We start from the raw sequence: 26,179 nt of genomic DNA on the forward strand, positions 1-26,179 counted from the left end.
AGGCAATCCACTCACCTCAGCCTCCCAAAGTGCAGGGATTACAGGCCTTGCCACCAAGCTCGGCCTGTATTTTTTTAACTGAGGAAAATAGCTTGTGAAACAGAGACTTAGGGACAAAAACCAGGGTGGCTTACTCCTGTTCTAATGCTCTTCCACTGCAAGTTGCTTAAATAAAAAAAAAAAATAAAAAAAAAAAAAGCTTAAACAGAATTAAACAGAAGGTGGCATTTCTGGCATCCAGGAGGAAGGGCATACATTATTAAAGGCAGCTGAACATTTATTTTTCTTTCTCCATGTTTGAAGAACGGCAGCTGACTTTTAAACACACCTACACCATCTACACTGAGCAGAAGACAGCTGTGGGAGAATGTCTTGACCTCCACCTCTATTAATGTAACAAAAATGTATACAAAGCCAGGCATTAATTCCTCTCCATCTCTCTGATCCTGGCCATCTGGACTTGCCTCCCTTATCTGCTGTGATTTTGGACCAGTTCTTCCCAACACTAGGTCTCAGTTTCCCCATTTTATTTCTTTATTTTTAAGTTGGAGTCTCACTGTGTCGCCCAGACTGGAGTGCAGTGGCACGCTCCCGGTCACCGCAGCCTCGACCTGCCGGGCTCCAGCGATCCCTTTGCCTCAGCCTTCCAAGTAGCCGGGACTACAGGGGCACACTACCACGCCCGGCTAATTTTTGATTTATTGTACAGACGCGGTCTCGCCAAGTTGCCCGGTGGGTCTCGAACCCGCGGGCTCAGGCAATCCACTCGCCTCGGCCTCCCAAAGTGCTGGGATTATAGACTGAGCCATCGAGCCCGGCTCAGTTTCCCCATTTTAAAAAAATTTTCATTTTAAATATGGGTGGTACAATTCAGGGTTAGGTATACAGATGCTCATTACGCAGGTTCCCTAGTTGATGAGGTGTGTCCCCCATCCCCCTACTCCCCCGACAGTTTCCCACTACTGCCAAGTTTCCCCATTTGTACACCAAGGATTATAGGCTCCCCTCCCGCCAGCACACACCAAACCTAACCGGGCAGGAATCGACTGGGTTCGAGAAGAGTGTTAAGTAATCTGGAAAGAGCCCGGCACGGCAACCGACAACGCTAACTCCTCTTCTGCCAAGCCACCACGTGCCGCGGCCGCAGGCTCTCCCGACCGCCCCAGGAGGGGCGTGGCCAGGACCCCGGGAGCCACGCCCCAGGAGAGCGGGGCCGGCGTTCGCCGCGCCCAACCCTGCGGCCCCGGGAAGGGACCCAGTTGACGTCACGTAACACTTCCTATGTAACCCTCCGCCACGGGAGAAAGTAATCCCATCCCGTTGTTGACCTGGTCACTCAGACTAAGCGAGATATAAAACCCCAGCGTCTCTTCGGGCCAGATTATGGTTTTGAGGCCTCACAGCGGCTTTCTGGAGCACTGGAAATCTATCTTTCTCCTGGCCGGCGGAGGAAGTAGTTCCGACCCACAGGCGGCCGATGGGTTCCTCCGCGGCGGGGGGAAGAGGATGGCGACCTCGTCGATGCCGGAGTCAGAGAGGAACGTGGCTGCGAAGGCTTCAGGTGAGTGTCGGTTAGAGTCAGGCCGCCCCCTTGAGCCCCACCGTGGAGTGAAGTCACACTTCGGGGATACCCGGAGGCGAGGACCCGGGCCGGCGGGGCTGTCCGAACAGGGCCCTGGGGTCCCAGGCCCTTTAGTCGCTCTCGCACTTGCCTGAGCGGAAACTCGGCACCGCCGCAAGATGGCGACGGGCCTGGAGCACAGGCAGCGCCGGGGACAGCCCCAAGTCGCCAGGCCCCGAGACCGTCGCTGTCAGCCCCCTCCGCAGGGGAACTAGGGGAGGGGGGAGCGAACCACTGACCCAGGGGGCCTGCGGGCTGTACCAACGACCCTACACTCGGGGGGACTGAGTGGGCCGAAGGACTGAACCACTGAGCCCCGACGGGGCCCAAAGAGCAAACCTCTCCACGAGAATCGTGGGGGCGAGAAAAAGGGTCAAGATCACTGGCCATGGACCCTTCTCCCGGGGAAGAGTCTTAGCCTGGGAGGCAAGGCTTCTCCGTCTGGTTTGCCCCGAGCTCTGCTTTCAGTTCACGAGAAAGCCCCGCCCCTTCGGAGACTCAGTCTTTGCATCTGCAAAATGGGCGCAAGGGTGCAGCTGGGCGAGCTGTGGTTCCCGGGACCGGAGAAGTGGCCCGTTTGTTCCACCCCCGGTCACCTCTTCTCGCAGAGTGACGGCCCCGGACCCTGCTCCCTGCTGTCAGGCGGCCCCCTGAACCGATGGAGGAGAACGAAGTGGAGAGCAGTAGCGACGCAGCCCCCCGGCCCGGCCGGCCCGAGGAGCCCTCTGAGAGTGGCCTGTGTGTGGGCACCTCGGAAGCCGTGTCCGCCGACAGCAGCGACGCCGCTGCCGGCCCAGGGCAGGCAGAGGCCGACGACTCTGGCGTGGGGCAAAGCTCGGAAAGTGGCAGCCACTCTCAGGTATGGATCAGGCTGGACGGCGCGGGTAGAGGTAGGGACGCCGGCAGCAGTGCCTGGTGGCCAAGGAGAAGTAGCCAGCACGGCTTTTTTGTAGCTCATACTAATTTCTAATTTACTGTGAACCAGGCAACGTGCCAGGCCCCTAGAATGAATTTTCTCACTTCAGCTTCTTACCTTCTAAGGCACATACCACCTTCCCCCCACATCCTATAGCAAAGGAAACTGAAGCACAGAGTGCAAACCAGAGCCAAAATTCAAATCTAGGCTGTAGTCTTAGCTGCTGTACTACCCACTGTCCTCACTTTTTGAGAGGCAGGTGTCCTGGCTTAAGCCTTGGCTCTGCCGCCAATCCCCTGGGAGACCTCCTTGGGCCTTGGTCTTACCATCTGTAAGGTAGAGCAGGAATACTTGCTTCCAAGGGTGCTGGGTTGTGTGCTTGAATTAGAAGTTGGAGGCCTCCTGGGGAACATGGTGAGGCCCCCATGTCTACAAAAAAAAGTTGTAAACTTAAGAAATAAAAAGACTTGGCATTGTGGCTCACGCCTGTAATCCCAATACTTTGGGAGGCAGAGGTGAGAGGATTGCCTGAGCTCAGGGTTTCAAGATCAGTCTGAGCAACATGGCAAAACCTTGTTTCTACAATAAATCAAAAAATTGGCTGGGTGTGGTGGTGCATGCCTGTGGTTTCAGCTACTTGGAAGACTGAGGCAGAAGGATCACCTGAGCCCAGCAGGTCAAGGCTGTGGTGGCCGTGAGCGTGCCACTGCACTCCAGCCTGGGTGACAGAGAGAGACTCCAACTCAAAAAAAAAAAGGAAAGAAAGAAAGGGAGGGAGGAAAGGAGGGAAGAAAGAAGGAAAGAAAAGTTTAAAAAACGGTGCTGAGCACATAATGAGCAGTCAGTATTATCTGCAAGATAATGATCATATTCAGGGTATCACTTGATAGAGGTAAACAGCAGTAGTCATTACTTTGGAGTCCAGGGGTTTCATTAATTCAGCAGAGATGTGTCTACCATGTCCTTGGCATGTGCTGGACCCTGGGGATACAGCAGAGGACAAGACAGATTTTGTCCAGGCCTTTGTGTAGGGTATAGTCTGGCTTGGGGGGCATTACGATGCAGAGTGAACAGCAGTGTGATGGGCGGATACGGGCAGCTGCAGCCCTGAGGATGAAGTCCTGGTGTGGCTTTGGGGTTAGCGTCAGTTTCTAGAAGAGCTAAATGGTGGTGAGAAGGCTGGGTAGGAGGCATGGGGTGATGCTGGGAAGAGTTTCAGGCAGGGAGATCAACTTATGCAAAATTCTTGTGAAAATAGCTCCCCTTCGCTGTGGTGTGTGGGGCATGGGTATTCTTTCCCTTACACCGGGGTAGCACTTCACCAGAACCAGAGACCCTGGGAGTTCTTCTTGGGAGACTGTCCTGGAGGGCTTCTCCCTCTGGTCCTCCATGGGGTCAAGGGTGCGAGGCTCCAGTCACCATGTCCTTGAGCCAGAGAGCTCTGTCTAGCAAGTGGGAGCTGGCGGACTGCCTGGCCTCACCCCATCACTGGCTCCTGATCAACTTCCCTCCCTGTTTTCTACCTTCCAGGAGGAGGTGTCTGAGAGCAGCTCGAGCACGGACCCCCTGCCTCATGGCTACCTCCCAGATTCATCGTCTGTGTCCCGTGGGCCCATGGTGGGGGTGACAGGTGGCCCCCCAGCACTTGTGCACTCCAGCGCACTCCCAGACGCCAACATGCTGGTGTCTGACTGCACGGCTTCCTCCTCGGATCTGGGCTCGGCCATCGACAAGATCATCGAGTCTACCATTGGACCGGACCTCATCCAGAGTGAGTCAGGCAGAGAACCTCACAGAGTGTCCCTGCAGAGGCCGGTGAGCAGCTGGGTACCCTCCAGCTGTATGAACTCAGGCAAATACCTTTCCATGCCGAAGGCGTAAAGGGGGAGCAACAGCCCCTTCTCCTGGTAAATGGCAGGAGGGTTTAATGAGTCTGTGCTGTGAAGGTCTTAGCTTAGTGCCTGGCATGTGACAAGTGCTCCATAAATAATAGAAACAGAGTAGAAACAGCTATTGCTTACTTTGTGCTGGGGACTGCTAAACTTTACGTACAGTAGCACATTTAATCCTCCCAGTCACCCCAAAGGGTAGGTGCTGTCGTTATCCTCATAGTCCTAATGAGAAATCTGAAATGCAGAGGATATAAGTAACTTACCCACTGTCACTAGCGAGCAGTGGATGGGCCTTGAGCTCAGACAGTCTGGCTCTAGAGCTTGTGTTCATGAGTCCCACACTGTTCCTGCTATTATTAGTGACGTGTATGGAAGCCGTGGCACCTCAGAACACCCTGGGCTAATCTCAGAAGCCAACCCTAAGAACTAGTACAGGAGCTTGGCCTTGACTATGAGGAAGTTTGAGGAGGAAGGAAGAGGGTTTTCCAGGTTTGTTGGTCTAAGGCCGGGTTGCCAGAGTAGCTGTGGCATCCTGTGTAGCTGTGGACCAGCACGTCACTCGCACCAGACTGCCTAATAGCCTTGCCAGGGCAGGCAGCTGGTTTGCAGTCTCACGGATGAGCCAAAATGAATGTGGGCCAGGCCTGCTTATGGGCTAGTACGGGGCATGTGAGTGTGGGCATTGCTGGGAAGTCCCTCCCCAGGAGATGCAACCTCTCCTCATTTCTGCCCAGGCTGTATCACTGTGACCAGTGCTGAGGATGGTGGAGCTGAGACCACACGGTACCTGATCCTGCAAGGCCCTGATGATGGTAAGTAAGACCCTGGCGCCAGACCTAGGGAGACCCGCAGTGGGCAGAAGAGTTGGAGAGAATGGGTTCAGACGCCTGTGTGATCTTGACAGGTTATCCACTGCTCTGGGCCTGAGTTGTCCTACCGGCCAGGTGGCCTTTCATAGGGAATTTGGTTTGGGGCCTCCTAGACCTGCCTGGGAGGGGTAACTGTAGCTCATGGCCAGTGCAGCCCTCCATTTAACCTCCCTCTGATTACCTTGTCCAGGAGCCCCCATGACATCACCAATGTCCAGTTCCACCCTGGCCCATAGCCTGGCAGCCATCGAAGCCCTGGCTGATGGTCCCACTTCCACATCCACATGCCTGGAGCCACCCGAGGAGGCCCAGGGTGGACCCAGCTCCCCAGTGCAGCCACCCCCAGCCTCTGGCGCTGAGGAACCAGACCTGCAGAGCCTGGAGGCCATGATGGAGGTGGTGGTGGTGCAGCAATTCAAGTGCAAGATGTGCCAGTACCGGAGCAGCACCAAGGCCACACTGCTGCGCCACATGCGGGAGCGACACTTCCGTCCAGGTTCGTCAGCAGCATCTACCAGGCGTAGGCTGCATGGGCAGGGGTGGGGTGCTAGGTGCCAGACGCATCCAGCTGTCATACCTTTATCACTTCAGCAGCAGCGGCAGCAGCAGGTAAAAAGGGACGTCTGCGGAAATGGGGTACCTTGACCAAGACCCAGGAGGAAGAAGGGCCAGAAGAGGAGGACGATGATGACATCGTGGATGCTGGCGCCATTGACGACCTGGAGGGTAGGCCACTGTAGTTCCTAGGCCTGCCATCCTACCCCCATCTACAAATAATCACTGGGCCAGCCCATGTGGAGGGCCAGGAGAGAGAAGTTGGCATAGGCACACCCACAGGTGCCTTCAGTATAAGAGAAGAGGTTGAGCTCTGGTGGGACCAGGACTTTTTATGCAGTTGTACAGGCTGCACACTGAAAAAGAGCACAAGGGGGGGGCCCATTAACATTTGTTCAAGAGAAATACAATGCAAGCAAAGGTGCATGTGTGTTTTTCACCTTTTTTTGGTAGCCATGTTTTTGAAAAAAGTTATAAAGAGGCGAAAGTAAGTTGTATAATCCTATATTTTATGGCTAAGCAAGGTGGCTCATGCCTGTCATCCTAGCACTTCGGAAGGCTGCAGCCAGAGTATCACTTGAGGCCAGGAGCTCAAGACCAACCTGGGCAGCATAGTGAGACCTCATTTCTACAAAAAACAAAAAAAATAGCCAGTGGGCGTGGTGGTGTGTGCCTCTAGCCCCAGCTACTTAGAAGGCTGAGGCGGGAGGATTGTTTGATCCCAGGGGGTCAAGGTTACAGTGAGCTATGATTGTACCATTGCACTTCAGCCTGGGCAACAGGGCAAGAACCTGTCTCAAAAAAAAACAACAAAAAACTTTAATCATATATTTTATTTACCTAATGTATTTAAGATTTTATTTTAATATGCAGTCATAAATGTGATTGGTGAGTCTTCCAGTACTAATTTTTGAAACCCATTGTGTATTGTACAACTTCTATCCCAGTTTGGACGAGGTGTAGTTTGAATGCTTGATAGCCATATATGGCTGGTGACTGCTCTTTTGGAGGAGGGCAGTCATCGAGTTTGTAGACTTGAGTGTTTATTCATACCTTTTTTTTTTTTGAGTCAGGGTCCCACTCTGTTGCCCAGGCTGGAGTGCAGTGGCACGAGCACAGCTCACTGCAGCCTTGACCTCCTGGGCTCAGACAGTTCTTCCATGTTAGCTTCCTGAGTACCTGGGACTGTAAGCATGCATCACCACCCCTGAATAATTTTAAAATTTTTTTGTAGAGACAAGAGCTCACTATGTTGCCTAGGCTCTTGAATGCTGGACTCAAAACGGTCCTCCTACCTTAGCCTCCCAAAGTCCTGGATTACAGGTGTGAGCCACAGTGCCTGACCTCAGGCATGTTTCTTACAGTGGCTGTAAAGTGTCTTGAGAAAGGGACACCTTCCAGTTCACCTAAAGGTGCAGTGTGAGCTAGCGGCAGAAGCCAGCAAAGGTGCAGAGAAAGGACTGGGCTTAGAGGACGGCTGCTCACAGTCAGCTGGGAGCATCTGAGGGGTGTCACCGGTGTGAGGAAAGAGTAGGTAGAAGGGGAAAGCGGCCTCTTCCCAGAGGAGCTGGCAAGGGGTCAGGGCTGAAAGGGCGGGTGCAGCCACTGTTCACCTTCTTCCTGTTGCCACAGAGGACAGTGACTATAATCCAGCCGAGGATGAGCCCCGGGGCCGGCCGCTGCGGCTCCAGCGTCCCACCCCTAGTTCCCCAAGGCCCAGAAGGAGACCTGGCCGACCCCGGAAACTGCCTCACCTGGAGACCTCGGACTTCCCGGATGGTGAGACCTGGTTCTGGGAGCGGCCCGTGTGAGTGGGTCCAGGGTGGCCTCACTCCCTGAGTGCTTCTGTGGAGCTCTGGGGATCAGCTGTGCCCTGCGGAGCAGCAGTCTCAGACCAGGCACCCTCAGGCCCCTCAGAACGGACAAAGCCCTCCCAGTCCCCACACTGGAGAAACTATCTGAGCTTTGTGAGCATGCCTTTCAATGGTGAATTGTCACAGTAAAAGAAATTTGAGTCTACAACTGTACTAATAAGATAAGTTTTAGTACTACTGAAATGAGGACAGAGGACTAAGTCTGAGGTCGAGACTCTGTCAGAGGAGCTGTGGCTCTGGGCGTTATAGGCTGGGACAGGGAAGACAAGGCAGATGTGCGCACCAGCTCTGCCACCTGCAGTCTGTGACTTGAGAGCCTTGCTTTGCCTTTTGGGTCTCGTGTGCATATTTTTGAATGGAAGTGACAGCAGCACCTGCCCTTAGGTTGCTGTAAGGGTTGAACATATGCATAGAAATCCTCGTAGTATGTGCGGTTTGGACGGGCTGTTACATTCTTCTGTCTCTTTTTCAAAATAACTTTTGATGGAGGTATGTGTGTGGAAAGCACACAGATCCTACCAGGTCAGTGAGCTTTCCCAAGGTGAACCACCTGTGTGACTAAACACCCCGGCCATGTTATCATTGTATCAGTGTTCACTTATCAAGTGCAGTATTATATTTAAAGACTGCTGAAGGGGTAATACATATAGGTTGTTCAAGCTTTAAAAGGCTTAATTAACATAAGCATGTAAGTCTCCTTCCTTCCTCCCTCCTTTCCTGTGTCAACTGTCTAGCGACCCAACTCCTTAAGAAATGCCAGTGTTGGCTGGGCGTGGTGGCTCAAGCCTGTAATCCCAGCACTTCGGGAAGCCAAGGCGAAAGGATTGCCTGAACCCGCAGGTTTGAAACCAGCCTGGGCAACATGGCGAGACCTCGTCTCTATAATAAAAATCAAAAAATCAGCCAGGCGTGGTAGTGTGCACCTATAGTTCTGGCTACTTGGAAGGCTGAGGCAGAAGGATCACTGGAGCTCAGCAGGTCGAGGCTGCGGTGGCCAGGAGTGGTCACTGCACTCCAGTCTGGGCGCAGAGTGAGACTCCAACTCAAAAAAAAAAAAAAAAAAGTATTGCTATTGCTTCTCAAACCTTAGGAATTCCCGTGAGGTCACTAAAGCAGTGATTTTGACCTCCATTTGACAGATGAACCTCAGAGAGGGAATGGCCTTGTCTAGGGGTGCATAACAAGTCACTGACAGCTGAATCTGGAACCCAGGTTTCCTGATGGAGAGGTCCAGCTCTCTTGCTATTGCCTCAGTGTCTGGGTTAAGTCCTACTGTGCTGACAGCATCAGCTGTGGGAGAGGGTGTGGTATCTTTGCCACCCCTGACCATGGGCTGTCTGCATCTGTCCTGTGTTCATGTGCCCATCAGTGGTCTGTGATTTGGGGTGGGGAGATATTACGGCTGGCCCACCTGTTCCTGTCTATCTTGGTGTGTCTGACTTGACTTGTGGCCTGATGTGTGTGTGGTAGATATGGAAGGAGAGCCTCTAGTGAGTTCCCAGAGCGGACAGAGCCCTCCAGAGCCACAGGACCCCGAGACTCCCAGCTCCTCAGGCCCTGGATACCTGGCGGCCCTGGGCCAGGCTAGCCAGGCTCCAGTGGAAGCCGGTGTGAGCCAGTCAGATGCAGAGAACGCAGCACCCTCCTGCCAGGATGGGCCTGATGCCCCACCCCGCCGCCGTGGTCGACCCTCTAGGCGCTTCCTAGGCAAGAAATACCGCAAGTACGTAGAGCAGAGGTGGGGCTGAGGCAGGGTGCCAGATGCCCAACTCAGCCAGACCTCTCCCCCACCCTCTGACAGGTACTATTACAAGTCGCCCAAACCGCTTCTGAGGCCCTTCCTGTGCCGCATCTGTGGCTCTCGCTTTCTGTCCCATGAGGACCTGCGCTTCCACGTCAACTCCCACGAGGCTGGTGACCCCCAACTCTTCAAGTGCCTGCAGTGCAGCTACCGTTCCCGCCGCTGGTCCTCACTCAAGGTACACAGCCAGGGAGGCTGGGGCTGGGACAGGAGGAAGAAGGCAGGCAGAGGCCAGCTGGTGGTACTGAGGGAGCGTTACCGGAGCATCTGTGGTCACCCTTTCCTAACCACACAGGTCCAGCCCACTGGTACACTGCTGCAGAATGCTCAGCTCTTCAGACCCTGCAGGAATGTGGAGAGGGGCCAAGGACGCCGGGGTGATTTTGCAGATTGTACAGTGCAGAGTAGCATCACGTTTTTGGGTTTTTGGGTTTTTTTTGAGTTGTGGGTCTCACTCTGTCTCCCAGGCTGGAGTGCAGTGGCATGATTACAGCTTACCACAGCCTCTACTTCCTGGTCTCAGGTGATTTTTAAATTTTTTTGTAGAGACAGGATCTCGCTATGCTGCCCAGGCTGGTCTCAAACTTCTGGGATCAAGCGTTTGTCCCACCTTGACCTCCCAAAGTGCTGGCATTACAGGTGTGTGTCACTCTGCCTGACTGGGTCACCTTTTCAAAAGTGTTGTTCATGTTGTGGGCACCCTAGATTTGCTTGTTCATCACCACAGACTAGTAGGTGACTGTAAAACTGGTTTCATCTGATTTTGTATGTTAGGAAGTTTTCCAGTAGGTGGCAGTCATATGTCTCAGGACACATGACTTTTTTCTCCTTAACCCAAAGGTACCATGTGGTCCTGTGGCAGCTCTGAGCCTGTCTTTTATCTAGTAGTTGGATAATTAAATCCTCATGTGGCCCGATGAGGTCATAGGTGTCAATGGTCTCATTTTACTGACCCAGGAACAGTGACTTGATCTGGCCAAGTTGGCAGTTGTGGGAGGCAGTATTTGGCAGAGCCCCTGTGCTTGGTGCACGTGGTGTTCCTGGTTGCTCTCTGGGCAGAAAGGATGTTCCATAATGTGGGGAGGGGGCGCTGCATAGGCTGTGGAGCCATGCTCCCTGGTTTCAGCTCCAGGCTCAGCCATCCACAGTCTCTTTACCCTGAGCCTCAGTTTCCTCCTCTGTCAAATGGTGAGCCAACAGAGCCTGGCACAGAGTGAGTGCTCTTCACCCAGGAGAGTCCCCAGCCTTCCTAGGCCCTGACCCTTGGGGTTTGGGTGAGGAGAGTCAGCTGTCTGTCCTCCTTAGTGCTAAGACCTACTTCCTCACAACCCTAAGGCTGTGGGAACAGGCAAGATGAGGGCGGGAAGGGGGGCCCAGCCTCAGCCCACTGTCCTTTTGTCTCTCTCAGGAGCACATGTTCAACCACGTTGGTAGCAAGCCTTACAAATGTGACGAGTGCAGTTATACCAGCGTCTACCGGAAGGATGTCATCCGGCATGCAGCTGTGCACAGCCGGGACCGGTTAGTGGGTGGGTGGGTGGGGTGGGAGCAGGGAGGCCAGTATGGTGGGACAGTGGAGACCCAGGATAACCATGGATCTGCACCTGCTCTGGCCAGCTCCATTCACTGTTCATTACAGACGTGATCAGAGGCAAGGCAATTGATCACAGATCTTTGACCGGGAACAGGACAGTAGTGGGGCCTTGAGGTCCCAGTTCAGTCTCTTCCCTGCTGTGAGCTTTGGTTTCTCATCTGTAAAATGGGGGCAGTTGTTGTGGGGATTGGAGAAATGGTCCTAGGATCTTCTAGACTTCAGGTCCATACTCATTTCTCATGGTGCTGGGAGAGCAGACTTAGGACAAAGAGTGACACAAATCCTTGGGTGCTTAATGACTGCATGCTGAATTATAATTAGATCTGCAGCTTCAGGAAGAAGTCAGTTTCACAGGGGTAGGGGCTGAGCAGAGGTTGGGTACAGAGATCCACTGGGACAGGGACTCAGGCTGTATGGAAAAGTCAGCTAGGATGCTTACAGGGTTTCTTTTTTTAAAAAAAAGTTTTGTTTTGTTGTTTTGAGTTGGAGTCTCACTCAGTCGTCCAGACTGGAGTGCAGTGGCCACTCCCGGCCACCGCAGCCTCGACCTGCTGGGCTCCGGCGATCTTTCCACCTAAGCTTTCCAAGTAGCTGGAACTACAGGCGTGCACTACCACGCCCGGCTAATTTTTTTATTTTTTTGTAGAGATGAGGTCTCGCCAAGTTGTCCAGGTGGGTCTCGAACCCGCGGGCTCAGTCAATTCACTCACCTCGGCTTCCTAAAGCACAGGACTACAGGCTGAGCCACCGAGCCCAGCCAAAAAAAAGGTTTTTTTCAAAGGAGTTCTGTGGCCGATTAAGATTAGGCTCACTAGGTTGGCCACTTGTTCCACAGCTCTCTTTCCTGCAGGACTGCTTAGAGTCTTTAATATGCAAATTAATTTCATGATTGACAGAGAGCAAGAATGCACCGTTTCCCAAATGCAACTGAGCATAGAGTGTGTTATGGCGTGCCTCATAGCATTTTCCTGTGAACTCCTGCTGGGGAAGCTCTGTTCTCTGAGACCGGGCTTGGGGGAGGGGAGGGATACTCAGGGCCAAGAGTAGGTCTGGTCAATATGGGAGGGTCTGTGGTGGGATTGTGGAAGCTGTGCTCTAACTCCTGGGTCTTTTCCCCCTAGGAAGAAGAGGCCAGATCCGGTGAGTCAGGGTCACTGACCTGGGAAGGGAACCTGCCTGGGGCTGCTTATAGGGTCAGGCAGAAGGGGAGTTCTCACTCTCCTGCCACCCCTCCTCTCTCCATCGCTTCCTTCTTGTACCTTCCTAGACCCCAAAGCTGAGCTCTTTCCCCTGCCCTGTATGTGGCCGTGTGTACCCTATGCAGAAGAGGCTCACACAGCACATGAAGACACACAGCACTGAGAAGCCTCACATGTGTGACAAGGTGGCTGCAGGCCAAGGGCCAGGCTGGGTGGGAGGCGAGGCCTTGTCTGGGAGCTCCTGTCTCACTGCTCCCACCCCTCACAGTGTGGGAAGTCCTTTAAGAAGCGCTACACCTTCAAAATGCACCTGCTCACGCACATTCAGGCTGTGGCCAACCGCAGGTACATCCCTTGGGCGGCCCTGGGGTGGGGTGCACATCAGCCCACTGTTGAGCCTCCCCTAACTGCCTCCAGGTTCAAGTGCGAGTTCTGCGAGTTTGTTTGTGAGGACAAGAAGGCACTGCTGAACCACCAGCTGTCCCATGTCAGCGACAAGCCCTTCAAATGCAGCTTTTGTCCCTACCGCACCTTCCGAGAGGACTTCTTGTTGTCCCACGTGGCCGTCAAGCACACAGGTCAGGCTGGACACACCCCAGCCCCACCTAGCAGCCTCCACTCCCTGTGCCCTCCATCAGACACTCAGCTCTGGTCCTCTGCCATACCTCCTCCGCAGCCCCAGCCATGTGAACAGCCCGAGTCCTTCATATACAAAGAGAATTTCTCATGGGTGTGTTCACTCCAACCTGAGCACGAATTCCTGCCCAGCTGGCTGCTCTCTGGATGGCTCTGAGCCAATCGCTTGTTCTCTCTGTGCCTTCCATAATTGTGAAGTGGGAAGTCAGAAGTGCATGCCATGTGGGCGTTAGGGAAGTGAGTTCCATTCACTCTCTGAGCCCTGTGTGTGCCAGGCTCTGGGGGCTCACGTAGGTCCTGCCTTGGTGGAAGGTGCAGGGGAAGCAGCAGCACTTGCTCAGTCCCCAGAAGCCACACAGCAGATGTGGGTTATTTGTCCTCCTTGGTGCCTGTCCCTCTGGTAGACACACCAGGGAGAGGGGGCCGGGGATTCCCTCCGCCAGATTCTCATCAACCTGGCAGGAGATAGTTCATGAGAGGGGCGGGTCACGACGTGGCCCTGAGGGCAGACCCTCGCAGGAAGACTGTGCGACAGAGGTGGCCCTGATTCACTTCTGTCCTGGCCGGCCCACCTGCACAGGTGGAGCCATGTGCCTGAGCAGGGCAGTGAGTCACTGCCAGTGAGTCAGCTTGAGGTCCCTGGGTCGGGGAAGGCTTCCTGGAGGGGGTGGTGGGCTGGGTGGGCGGACACAAGCGCCCCGCTATGCACCTGCAGGGGCCAAGCCCTTCTCCTGTGAGTACTGCCACTTCAGCACCCGGCACAAGAAGAACCTCCGGCTGCACGTGCGGTGCCGACACGCCGGCAGCTTTGAGGAGTGGGGGCGGCGCCACCCCGAGGAGCCCCCCTCCCGCCGCCGCCCCTTCTTCTCTCGGCAGCAGATTGAGGAGCTGAAGCAGCAGCACAGTGCAGCCCCGGGACCGCCCCCCAGCTCCCTGGGGCCTCCTGAGGTGAGGCCCGTCACGCACTCAGCAGATAGGAGGAGAGGGCCCAGGCCAGGGTGGTTGTGTGAGGCCACCTCTCCCTGCCCCAGCATCCTCACTTGCATATCAGGGTGCGGCAAAATGATCCTGCCTCTTTCGACTAGCAGGGTCACAGATACGCCGGCCCTCAGCTTAGCAGAGGGGTGGCTTTCCAGTGCTAATCATAGAGAATGGAAATACCAGGAGCTTAATGGTGACAATACTTCATTATTCTCTCATAAAAAAGTTCCAGAGGTCAGCAGTCTAGGGCTGGTGTAGCAGTTCCGTGGTCACTGGAACCAAGCTCTCGGTATTTTTGCCCAGTCATCCTAACCATATGACTTCCATATCTGCAATTGCCTCATGATCCAGGATAGCTGCAAGAGCACCAGCCTTTCCAGCCACATCCCGGGCAGAAAGCAGGAGGAAGGGTTGGGAGAAGGACTAGAAGGATGCCTGCCATCTCTCCGTCTGTCTTCCTCATGAGCTTTACCAGAAGTTTCTTGCTTAGTCACACGATCACACTTTACCTGCAAGGGAGGCTGAAAAATGTAGTCTCGTAGCCGGGTTCATTGCCCCACTAAGGGAAATCAGAGTTCTATTAGCAGTACAGAAGGGGAGGATGGATTCAGGGTAGGTAGCTAGCAGTCTCTGCCACAAGAGCTGATACAGTAGCCCAAGAAAGATGAACCACATGGTATGTGTTGGTGGAACACAGGTTGTGGAGCCAAGCAGGCACAGGTTCCAGTCCTAGCCCTGCTCCTTTCTAGGGTAGGGTTAGGGTCTTAGGCCAACTGCTTCACCTCTCAGCCTCTGAGCTACAGATGGATCAGAAGGTATGAAGCCTTCAAAAAAGATGCCCATGTACACGACCGCTAGTAGTGGGAAGGAGTCGTGAAGGTGAAACAAGCCCACAGGCGTATGATGCCTGCCACGTCTAGGTTCTTGGTCAATGGCACTTGAACCTGGGCTTGCCCCTTAGATGTCTCCCCACCCTACAGATGCCCCCAGAGGCAGCATCTTTCCAGGCATCTGAGACCCCCTCGCTGCTCTGTCCTGACACCCTGGGTGGCGCCACCATCATCTATCAGCAAGGTAAGCGGTGAAGGAGAGTGGGAGCCCGAGGTCGAGGGGACATGCAGGTGGGGGCTGGAAGGTGGAGAGGGCAGTGTCAGGCGCTAGTTTTGCAGCACAGTATCAGGCTTGGGTTCCACCTCTCCTAGGAGCTGAGGAGTCAACCACGATGGCCACGCAGACAGCCTTGGATCTGCTGCTGAACATGAGTGCTCAGCGGGAACTGGGGGGCACAGCCCTGCAGGTGAGCTGCCTGGGACCTCCTTACCCGCCCAGCTGTCTTGGGTACCCAGCTCTGCACTGGACACTGAGAGGAGAGCTATGCATCAGAGCTGCATGGGAGGGCTTCCAGTCAGTGGGGGAGATGGAGCGGCTGAAAGCCAGTGGGCAAATGCAGGGCGCCCCTGTGGGGGCAGGGCCAAGGAGGCTTCAGGGTCTCCCATCCACTCCAAGTGACCAGTGACTTCTGCCAGGCAAACTCCTTGTGGCTTCTGGGCCCTGTTCTTTGGCTTTGCTCCTAGTTCTGTGGCCTCTCTGCACAGAACTACCTGCTCATCTGGGGAGTGCCCTCATCCCATGGTGTCGCCTACAGCCTGAGGCCTCCCAAGGCTTCATCCAGGTCACACCTTGAATACATCACCTCAAGCCTAACAGCCTCCCGGAGTGCTTCACCTTCACCCTCCCCTCTCCCACCCAGCTCCTGGGGTCTCCTCCTCACTTCCCTCCCCAGCCCCTGCACATTCAGTCTCCAAGGCAGAGGGAGGTCTGTCAGCCCCTCCTGTGTTGCAGCCTTTTGAAAAGATAGTGTACGTTTGAGATGATAAATCCGAGAATTTGGAGTGATAGCATGCTGCTGGGGGCTCAGGACAGGGAACCTCCACAGAGGAGGGACACTGGTGTTGGACCTGAGATTTTTCATAGAGTTCAGAGTTTTATTTTTTACACTTAATCTTTACTCCTCTTGGACTTATTTCTGGTGTATGCAGAAAGATAGGGATTAACTTAATTTTTTCCCCAAAAGTCATCCAGTGCCGTGTATTCAATAATCTTCCTTGGTAGTTTGACACATTGTCCGTATCATATACATAGGAGTCTGTTCTAAACTTTTCAGTTCTATTGTATTGATTTGTCTTCTGTTCTCATGCCAGTCTCATGGCTTTTTTTTTTCTCATTGCAGAAACACATACTTATTTAAAAAAACAAAATGACATTAAGAAATTTTAGATACAAATCAGGCACAGTGGCTCACCCCTGTAATCCCAGCACTTTGGGAGGTGGAGGCAAGAGGACTGCCTGAGCCCAAGGGTTCAAAAAATCAGCCAGGCATGGTGGCACACACTTGTAGTTCCAGCTACTTGGAAGGCTGAGATGGAGGGTTCACCTGAGCCTAGCAAGTTGAGGCTGCCAGCCTGGGTGACAGTGGGACTCTGATTAAAAAAAAAAAAGTTGAACACAAAAGGTGAATGGCCTTAACAGCCCTCCCTTCCCCTCAGATAACCAGCTCAGGTTAAGAATGTCTTCAGGGCTTTGTCCATGCACACACTAACTCCTAGACATTTCCTCCTTACAAAATAGGATCCCACGTTCATCCTTCTCGCAACATCTCTGCACTCAGCAGCATGTGATGCTTGGCCTGGCTGGCACCTGCAGATATTTTCCCTTTCGTAGCACCTCCATATTGCATCTCTGGACCATTCCATCAGATCCATGTCCTCACCTTTATTTAAGCAGTCTTTTCTGGCTTGGGTTATCAAGTTTTTCATTAATTCAAGTAGTGCTTCAGTGCACATATACTTTCAGTGCTCATAAATATCTTTTTAGTTTAAAAAGAAAGCTTCCCGGAAGTAGAATTGGTGGATCAGAGAGTATGAAGCCTTGTAAAAAGAGATGCCAGTGCACATGGCCACCACCACGGCATGTTTCCTTACACTTATGCCAGTACTGTTATCAGTCTTTTTAAGTCTCTACAAGTCTAACAGAAGTATATTTCATGGTCTTAATTTATAATTGTGTGATTATAAATGAGGCTGAACTTCTCTATGTTCAGAGAACATTTTATTTCTTTAAATTATCTGTGTATGTTCTGTATCTGTGCTTCTAATAAGTCGTTAGTCTTTTTTGTTGCTTTGCAAGAACCCTTTGTATATGAGGGATATCCACCTCTTATCTTTCACATGAGTTGTTAAATATTCTTCCCAAATTTTTCTGACTTCATTTTATGGTTTGTTTTGCTGTAGGTTTTATCTTTTTCTGTCATGATTAGAAAAAATCTTCCCACTTAAAGATTATAAAGTACTTATTTGCTTTTCATTTAATATAGAGTTTTATTTATTATATTCCAACCTTTAATCCATTTGAAGTAGACTTTGGAATAAGGTGTGAGGTCAAGCTCTAACTTTTGTCTTCTTAAGTGGTTTGTCACTTGTCCATGAACCCCAGGGTTTCTCAGCCGGAGCACTATTGACATTTGGGGCAAGGTAATTCTCTGTTGCAGGCACTGTCCTGTGCATTGAGGGATGTTTAGCAGCATCCCTGGCTTCTGCCCTTGAGATGCCAGGACCATATCCTCTCCAGCTGCAACAAGAAGACATGCCTCCAAACATTGCCACACGTCCCCTGAGGAGCAAAGTTGCTCTTCTGTTTTCTTTTTTTTTTTTTGAGTTGGAATCTCACTCTGTTGCCCAGGCTGGAGAGCAGTGGCACGCTCACGGGCACCCCAGTGTTGACCTGCTGGTCTCCAGACCTTCCACCTAGCCTTACAAGTAGCCAGAACTATAGGCGTGCGCTACCATGCCCAGCTAATTTTTGATTTATTGTAGAGACAAGGTCTTGACAAGTTACCCGGGCGGGTCTTGAACCTACGGGCTCAGGTAATCCACTTGCCTCGGCCTCCCAAAGTTCTGGGATTACAGGCTGAGCCACTGAGCCCAGTCTTCTATATTCTTGTTAGTCTCCTCTCAGATGCTGAGTGGGATTTGAAAACCAGTGTATTTTATTTTATTATTTTATTTTATTTTATTTTATTTGAGTCAGAGTCTCACTCTGTCACTGACTGGAGTGCAGTGGCATGCTCACAGCAGCCTTGACTTGCTGAGCGTAGGTGATCCTTCCACCTCAGCCTTCCAAGTAGCTGGTACCATAGGTGTACACCACCACGCCCAGATAATTTTTTTGATTTATTGTGGAGACAAGTTCTTGCCATATTTCCCAGGCTGGTCTTGAACCCCTGGGCTCGGGCAGTCCTCTTGCCTCTGCCTCCCAAAGTACGGGGATTACAGCCACCGCACCAAGCCCAGAGTGTATTTTAGAACTTGGGTTGGCCAAGTTCGGTGGCTCAGCCATAATCCCAGCACTTTGGGAGGCCGAGGTGAGTGAATTGCCTGAGCCCGCAGGTTCAAGACCTGCCTGCGCAACTTGGTGAGACCTCATCTCTACAATAAATCAAAAAAAATTAGCCGGGTGTGGTAGCGCACGCCTGTAGTTCCAGCTACGTGGAAGGCTGAGGCGGAAGGATCGCCGGAGCCCAGCAGGTCGAGGCTGCGGTGGTCGGGGCGGCCACTGCACTCCAGTCTGGGTGACAGAGTGAGACTCCAACTCAAAAAAAAAATGAAATTAAAAAAAAAAAGAACTTGGGTTGTGCAAGTGAGTGGCCCTGGGTCTGGCCGGAGAGTGGGGGAGCTTGGAGGCCCTGAGATGGAGAAGGGTCTTGCGCACCACCTCCTCTGCCAGACCCTGCTCATCATGTTCGCTGGTGCTGTTGCAGGTGGCCGTGGTGAAGTCGGAGGACATGGAAGCAGAGTTAGTATCTCCTGGTGGGCAGCCCTCCCCTGAAGGGGCCACTTCACAGGTGGTCACCCTTCACGTGGCTGAGCCAGGGGGCGGCGTCACAGCTGAGAGCCAGCTAGGCACCCCTGACTCACCGCAGATCACCCTGACACCCGGTCCGTTTGGTGGGGCTGGCTACAGTGTCATCACAGCGCCCCCTATGGAGGAAGGGACATCAGCTCCTGGGACACCTTACAGGTGAGACCTGCGGCCTGCAAGGCCCCTTTCAGCTTCTTATGGGTGTGCTGGGGCAATCGGGTTTGGGCCCTACCCACCCAAGCCTAGTTGGCAGGAGGCAAAAATCCAGATGCATGTAAAGGATGGGAAGTGGTGGAGTCTGTCCTCAGGAGGTCAGGAGCAACCATGTTTTGGCCACTTGACAGTCATGACCTCACCTAAAGCATTACCATGAGATCCATGTTTTACAAATGAAGACACAGGCCAGTAAGGATAATAACTGGCCCAGGGTCAGATGTACAGTAGGTGTGAACTTGAATCCTGGTTCTGCTGGTTGCCATGCCTGAGTGTTCTTGTCTTGTATGATGCCAGGCGTTTCCAGTTCTGACATCTGGAGCAAGCTCAGGCTGCTTTGCTGGCATTTTAGGCCAGGCACCTGCACATGGCTTCCCTGCAATGAGCAAGTGTAGGGCCATCCGAGGGAGGCATGAATCCAAGTGCCTTGTTGTTTAGCTGGGAAGGGGGTCAGGGTCCCTGGGCCAGCACCAGGCAGGCCAGTCCCAGCATGTGCCCTCTGCACTGGGGCTGCAGGTCCTTGTTAGCCCCATCTCCCCCACCGGCTTCTGGTGGTGAATCCACCTATTTACTGCCTTTTGCCTTGGTCCTCTCCTGCCTCACTTGACAGACTTGGTCTGGATCCCCAGGACACCCTGCCTCACTGCCCCCGACCCGCCATGTTCACCAAGGAGATGGGGAATACCACTGGCTGAACAGGGTGCTGGGTACTTGGGAACCATCGATAGGAGGGATGGTAAAGGTCCGCTGGGACAGGGCAGAGCCAGTGTTCAACCCTGGGTCCTTCCACTTGGAGTCCATCTGTGGTTACAGTCACCCCTGAGTTGTTGCCTGTTGCTTGAGGAAGAGGGCTCCTGTGGCCCTCCATCCTCTCCTAGAACCTTCTCTGTGCCCACAGTGAGGAACCCCCAGGGGAAGCAGCCCAAGCTGTGGTGGTGAGCGACACCCTGAAAGAAGCGGGCACCCACTACATCATGGCCTCTGACGGGACCCAGCTGCATCACATCGAGGTGAGGCTTGGGGTAGCTGACTCCTCCCCTACCTCCCATTCTCCTCCTCAGTACCTCATGTGCCCTGGTCTCTCCACAGCTGACTGCAGATGGCTCGATCTCTTTCCCAAGTCCAGATGCCCTGGCTTCTGGAACCAAGTGGCCCCTGCTGCAGTGTGGGGGCCTGCCCAGAGACGGCCCTGAGCCTCCATCTCCAGCCAAGACCCACCGGGCAGGGGACCCCCAGAGTTCTGCCTCCCCCTCTCCTGTAGCCAGCAAAGCCCTGGGCCTGGTCGTGCCCTCCTCACCACTGTCTGCAGCCACTGCAGCGTCAAAGAAATTTTCCTGCAAGATCTGTGCCGAGGCCTTCCCTGGCCGAGCTGAGATGGAGAGTCACAAACGGGCCCATGCTGGGCCTAGTGCCTTCAAGTGTCCCGACTGCTCCTTCAGTGCCCGCCAGTGGCCTGAGGTCCGGGTAGGTGCAGCTCCTCCATGCCCTGCTGTGCATTCATCGGGGCACTCGTTTGTATAATAAACCTTTATTGAGTGCCAGATCCTTTAGGGCCAGAGATGACTTAGCAAGGTCCTAGATCTCAGGGAGCCTGGTCAGGGCTGAGGACAACCAGACATAAACATGCCTGGTTATATCTAGTGTTGTGCCTGGTGGGGACCAAGTGTGCAGGGCACAGACACATGAAGAACGAGTCCTTTGGATGTGGGGATTCTGGGGAAGATGTCATAGGAAGGCAGGCTGAGCTGGGCCTGTAGGAGCCAAGGCACAGGTGTGTCACAGGTGTAGCTAGGGAGACAAACCTAGACTAACCTCTGTGCTGAGGGCAGAGGTGCCAGGTGGGGAGACGGGAAGTGCGTGGAGGAGGCGAATGAGGCAGCTGTTGCACAGGCTCACAGTCCATCTTGGGGGTGTCCCTCCAGAGCTCAGTGAGGGGAGCAGGGCCTAGAGCCTGCTCCACATGGGGAGCCTGAGGCCCCACCAGGCAGGACTAAGCTCTAGAGTATCAGGGCTGGATGGGACCTTCATAGGTCCTCTCATGCAATGCCTGCATGTTACATATGGGTAAACTGATTCTGGGCTGGGACAGACTTTCCCAAGTGGGCTCCTGATGGAGCCTCTGGCTTTCACTCTCAGGACACAGCAGCATTGGGTCTTGGTCTGGCATGGCCTTTTGGCCCGCCTCCTCATTGGTGCATAGGGCTCTGGCTTCCCCAGGCCCACTTCACCTGCTTCCCTGATCGGCTGTCTGCGGAGACCTGGGAATTGTTGCCATCTCTCCTGATGGAGCAGTGCCAACCCTGCCCTTCTTGCAGGCCCACATGGCGCAGCACTCGAGTCTGCGGCCCCACCAGTGCAGCCAATGCAGCTTTGCCTCCAAGAACAAGAAGGACCTGCGGCGGCATGTGCTGACCCACACCAAGGAGAAGCCCTTTGCATGCCACCTCTGCGGGCAGCGGTGAGGCCGGGAGCTGATACGTAGGGACAGCAGGCATGTGTGGTGGAGCCCCCCTGAGCTTTCTTCCATCTCCCTCAGTTTCAACCGCAATGGGCACCTCAAGTTCCACATCCAGCGGCTTCACAGTCCCGATGGGAAGAAGGCAGGGGCCCCTACTGCCCGGGGCCCAGCCAGAACCCCAACCCAGACCATCATCCTCAATAGTGATGACGAGACGCTGGCCACCCTGCACAGTGAGCTGCCCCAGGGCCACAGGGTGGGCATGAGGGTGGATCCAGAGACTTGAGCCACTGGGCCAGAAGGCACTCAGGCCATGGTAGGGGCTGGGGCATTTCAGGTGTCCCCAGAGCCCCAAGCAAGCGTCCTCCCCTCTCTGCCCAGCTGCACTCCAGTCCAGCCATGGGGTCCTGGGCCCAGAGCGGCTACAGCAGGCATTGGGCCAGGAACACATTATCGTGGCCCAGGAACAGACAGTGACCAATCAGGTAAGAGTCAAGTCTGGGGGCCCTGCTGGCTGGTCACCGGCTGGAGGGGTGGGGGGGCAGGCAGACAGCTGAGGCCAAAGCTGGCTTGGACCTGGCAGGAGGAAGCCACCTACATCCAGGAGATCACCACGGCGGATGGCCAGACAGTACAGCACCTGGTGACCTCTGACAACCAGGTGAGCTGCCCTGACCTGCTCAGCCATGACCTCCTGCCCTCCCCACTAAGGATCCACTTTGGGGAGGAACAGTACTTTCCAAGCCACCTCCCTCCCAGGGTCCCTGCTTGGCAACAGCTGCTCTTGTTGGTCATGGATGTCCCTGGCCCTCCACTCTTATCTTTAGCTGAGCTCTCGGTGAGTGGGGCCCCAGCACCTATTTGTTTCCTCCCTACCCCCACTCAGGTGCAGTACATCATCTCCCAGGATGGTGTCCAACATCTGCTCCCCCAGGAGTATGTTGTGGTCCCCGAAGGCCATCATATCCAGGTAGGCCAGGCCTGAGGTGAGGTGGGCATGGGGGCAGGGCTGCACAACCTGCTCCTGGGATCACAATTTAACTGTCTCCAGGTGCAGGAGGGGCAGATCACACACATCCAGTATGAACAAGGGGCCCCATTCCTTCAGGAGTCCCAGGTAGGGCCCTGGGATAATGGGGAGCGCCGGGGCACAGGCAGGGCTCCTCCAGGGCCTCATCTCATAGGCTTCTCCCCTCTAGATCCAGTATGTGCCTGTGTCCCCAGGCCAGCAGCTCGTCACACAGGCTCAACTTGAGGCCGCAGCACATTCAGCCGTCACAGGTAAGGGGCTGGACCCTGCAGGGCATGGGGGCCGGGCCGGGCCCCATCTCCTGGGCCTCAGACTCACTTTGCTTTCCCCTCTCCTGGCAGCAGTGGCTGATGCTGCCATGGCCCAAGCACAGGGCCTGTTTGGCACAGAGGAGACAGTGCCCGAACACATTCAACAGCTGCAACATCAGGGCATCGAGTACGACGTCATCACCCTGGCCGATGACTGAGCCCCAAGGGCCTGACATAGATCATAGATTTGGGGCCAGCCCTCCTGGGGGTCGGGACCCACTAGGACTCAATCCCCGTTCGGCCTGGGTCCCTAGATACTGAGCAGCCAGCATTCTGTCACTCCACAGGAGCCAGACCTGTGCTGTTGGGGTTGGGGGCAGCCACGGGCCCCAGTCTGCAGGCAGGCTTTGGGAGAGAAGTTTATTTTTGTTTCAGTGGATTCACTGGCCCCTCACTCTCAATAAAGGGACCAGAGTCCAGCCCTGGCCAGCTGACTTTGTCCACTTGTTGCTGCAGCCCGAGCCAGGCCAGATCTGGGAAGCAGAGCAAGCCTGCCAATAAGTGGTGTGAGGTGGGGGCTGCCTGGCTCCACAATATACCTGCCCTGCCTGTCCAGCAGCACCGCAGAACCTTGGTGCAGAGGCCTGGCAGTTGAGGTGGCTGGCAGCAAAAGCCCCACCACACACCTTCAGATCTTTTTTTCCCTGCACCCCAGGGAGCATGTGCACCACGTACCCAGGTCCTCAGCAAGTGTGCACTGAGGCCCGTGGTGGCTCTGAAGCTGTCTTCCTTCTAAGCCTTTACTAGGAAACACACCCAGCTGTCCATTCATTGTTGTGGTGGCTCCAGGGCAGCAAGAGTCTAGCTTTTGGGCCTTGGCACAGATACCAGTCCCCTGTTCCCCAAGGCACCAAGCAAGCCTAGCTGTGGGAGTCTGGAGCTAGACCATGCAGGGTCCTGGACGCAGAGGCTACCAGGGACCCAGCTGTGAGGACCCTAGGATGGGGTATGAAGGCCCCAGTTGTGAGAGCCTGGCTGTGGAGTGATGTGGTTCCAGGAGTAGCTCCAGGTACCTCAGCCTTCTCCGCCCTCATGACCTCACACGTTCTGGGAGGGGTATCTGTATTTCCTTTTACAAATGAAACAAGGTGGCAACAGGGCAGGGGGTGGGGCTGGGAAGGCATCAGGGTCTATTTACAGGGGACTTGGAGTGAGTCTGAGGTGGGGAATTGGGGGAAAGGGGCAGGGAGGGGGAGCCCTGGCAGAGTCATAATCTTCCTATGTCAGTGGCAGCTGGGGGCCCGCTGCCACCCCAGGGGGAGGGCCCTGGGGTCTGCTCAGCCCCCAGAGGCCCAAGTTCCAGCAGTCCGTACCAGCACCCCTGGGGCTCCTCCTCCCCGCAGGATGTGTTAAGTGGGGTGAGGCTCGCGGCTAGGGCCCTGCTCGCGGCCAGAGTCCCGGTCCTTGGCTTCAGAGGACGAGGAAGAGCCAGAGCTGTGGCTACGGCCTGACTGCCGGTAGGCAGCACTCAGCTCCTGCAGTCGCTCGGGTGTCGGTCCCCACTTGGCAAAGCCAGGATCATTCTGTAGGAAAAGCACGGCCGTGTTGTGGACGGCCTTGTAGTGCATTTCCTCCCTGCGGGCAAAGGCAGCTGCTCAGAGTGGGGCCTGGCCTGGCCTGATCAAATCAGCCCAGCCAGCCCAGCCTTTCTTCCCCTGCCCTCCCCAGCACCCACTTCTTGCAGATGTGCTGAGAGCCACTGCGGTACTCATGCTCAAAGGCGGGTAGGACCAGCTGGTGGCGTTTGAAGCGGCTCTGCTCCATGCGGGTGAGCGCTGGTGTGGGCGGATCCCGCCACTCAGGGATGAACACAACGAAGGACAGAGGCTCCAGTGAGCCCTCGAGCAGTTTCTGTGGGAGGGGGCACAGGGTGGATGTCAGGGGCTGCCCTCCAGGGTTTCGGCATTCTGCCTGTCCCCACCCCCACCTGGCAGCACACCCACCTCGAAGTGAGAAACCATGGCGTCCATGAGCTCCTCGCAGAACGGAGGGTTGGCCTCAAAGGAGCCACTCAGCGGGGCAAAGTCTAGGCAGGGCCTGGGGACAAGGGTGAGCATTCCATGTCCCATCAGGATCCCGTTCCTCAATGAGAAATAGGTGCCTCCCTCACCCCAAGCAGCCATGTGGAAGAGATGGTCCTGGGGAGGCCAGAGGCCAGTGTTTGCCCTGAATTTATCCCGGGACAAGGTATGAGTGTCTCCACTGAATGAATGAGAATGGAAAGGCTCAGACTGGGATGCCTGTGTCCACCAAAGTTCTGAGGCTACCATCACCACAGCAGGAGCCACACCCAGGAGTTCTCTAGCTGCTCTGGTTCTCCTGATAGTCTGCCTTGTCTTGCTCCTGGAGACAGCATACTATCTCTCTTCTCTGCTCATCATCCCCAACCCCTGCCTAGTTTTTTTTGGCTTTTTTTTTTTGAGTTGGAGTCTCACTCTGTCACTCAGACTGGAGTGCAGTGGCTGCTCCCGGCCACCGCAGCCTCGACCTGCTGGGCTCCGTCAGTCCTTCCGCCTCAGCCTTCCAAGTAGCTGGAACTACAGGCATGTGCTACTATGCGCGGCTAATTTTTTGATTTATTGTAGATATGAGGTCTCGCTGCCCAGGTGGGTCTCGAACCCGCGGGCTCAGGCAATCCACTCACCTCAGCCTCCCAAGGTGCGGGATTACAGGCTGAGCCACCAAACCTGGCTTTTTTTTTTTTAGTCAGAGTCACACTCTGTCACCCAGGCTGGAGTGCAGTGGTATGCTGACAGCTACTGCAGCCTCCACTTGCTGGGCTCAGGAGATCCTTCCACCTCAGCCTTCCAAGTAGCTGGAACCATTGGTGTGTGCCACCACACCCAGCTGATTTTTTTTTATTTAATGTAGAAACGAGGTCTCGTCAAGTTGCCCAAGCTGGTCTCAAACCCGTGGGCTCAGGCAATCCTCTCGCTTCCACCTCCCAAAGTATTGGGATGACAGGCGTGAGCCGTCACGCTCGGTGATTGAGACCCTACCTTAAAAGAGAGAGAGAGAAACTCCAGTGGCCAAACTGGAAGAGACCTGCGTGCTCACCCTGCTCTGTTCGCTAGGGACAGACAGGGCAGCAACACCACCCTGCAGAGACAGAGGTGGATTCAGATCTCCCTTAAGTACCTGGACAGCCTCGCCCCCAGGTGCGCCAGGTGGGCTCCTGCCAGCTCTGGAACCGGCTGAGAAATAGTCAGGCCCTGCCAGCCTGGTCTCCGCCCTCAGTAGCCTGAGTCAGCCCGGGACACCACAGCCTTGACACCACAGCCATCAGCAGAGCCAAGCCGGAGGCCGTCTTCC

The 26,179-nt window shown here is 54.7% G+C and overlaps 2 protein-coding genes across 2 annotated transcripts in view; one reads left to right on the top strand and one right to left on the bottom strand.

Moving 5' to 3' along the window:
• Positions 1–1,487: 1,487 nt before the first annotated feature.
• Positions 1,488–23,292, top strand: ZNF335 (zinc finger protein 335). The gene is made up of 28 exons (XM_008057914.2): positions 1,488–1,561; positions 2,230–2,480; positions 4,068–4,308; positions 5,164–5,241; positions 5,489–5,794; positions 5,890–6,024; positions 7,486–7,632; positions 9,198–9,450; positions 9,529–9,706; positions 10,937–11,049; positions 12,244–12,262; positions 12,390–12,506; positions 12,590–12,666; positions 12,739–12,899; positions 13,673–13,905; positions 14,919–15,012; positions 15,141–15,235; positions 18,755–19,014; positions 19,967–20,078; positions 20,158–20,532; positions 21,384–21,526; positions 21,605–21,759; positions 21,908–22,011; positions 22,110–22,187; positions 22,413–22,496; positions 22,578–22,643; positions 22,726–22,807; positions 22,898–23,292. The coding sequence occupies exons 2-28, from the start codon at positions 2,280–2,282 to the stop codon at positions 23,023–23,025; spliced, it is 4,035 nt and encodes a 1,344-aa protein (XP_008056105.1). The 5' UTR covers positions 1,488–1,561; positions 2,230–2,279; the 3' UTR covers positions 23,026–23,292.
• A 90-nt stretch (positions 23,293–23,382) lies between these two features.
• PCIF1 (PDX1 C-terminal inhibiting factor 1) overlaps positions 23,383–26,179 on the bottom strand; it is a 15,571-nt gene continuing 12,774 nt past the window's right edge. The window contains exons 14-17 of the mRNA XM_008057934.2: positions 25,925–25,966; positions 24,811–25,005; positions 24,543–24,718; positions 23,383–24,442 (exon numbers count right to left, since the gene is read on the bottom strand). Of these exons, the coding sequence (XP_008056125.1) occupies positions 24,217–24,442; positions 24,543–24,718; positions 24,811–25,005; positions 25,925–25,966 (639 nt within the window). The 3' untranslated portion in view covers positions 23,383–24,216. The remainder of the gene's footprint in view (positions 24,443–24,542; positions 24,719–24,810; positions 25,006–25,924; positions 25,967–26,179) is intronic.

Source organism: Carlito syrichta, unplaced genomic scaffold, assembly GCF_000164805.1.
Source record: "Carlito syrichta isolate Samal-C Ts95f unplaced genomic scaffold, Tarsius_syrichta-2.0.1 Scaffold303154, whole genome shotgun sequence".
In the NCBI taxonomy this organism is placed as follows: Eukaryota; Metazoa; Chordata; class Mammalia; order Primates; family Tarsiidae; genus Carlito; species Carlito syrichta.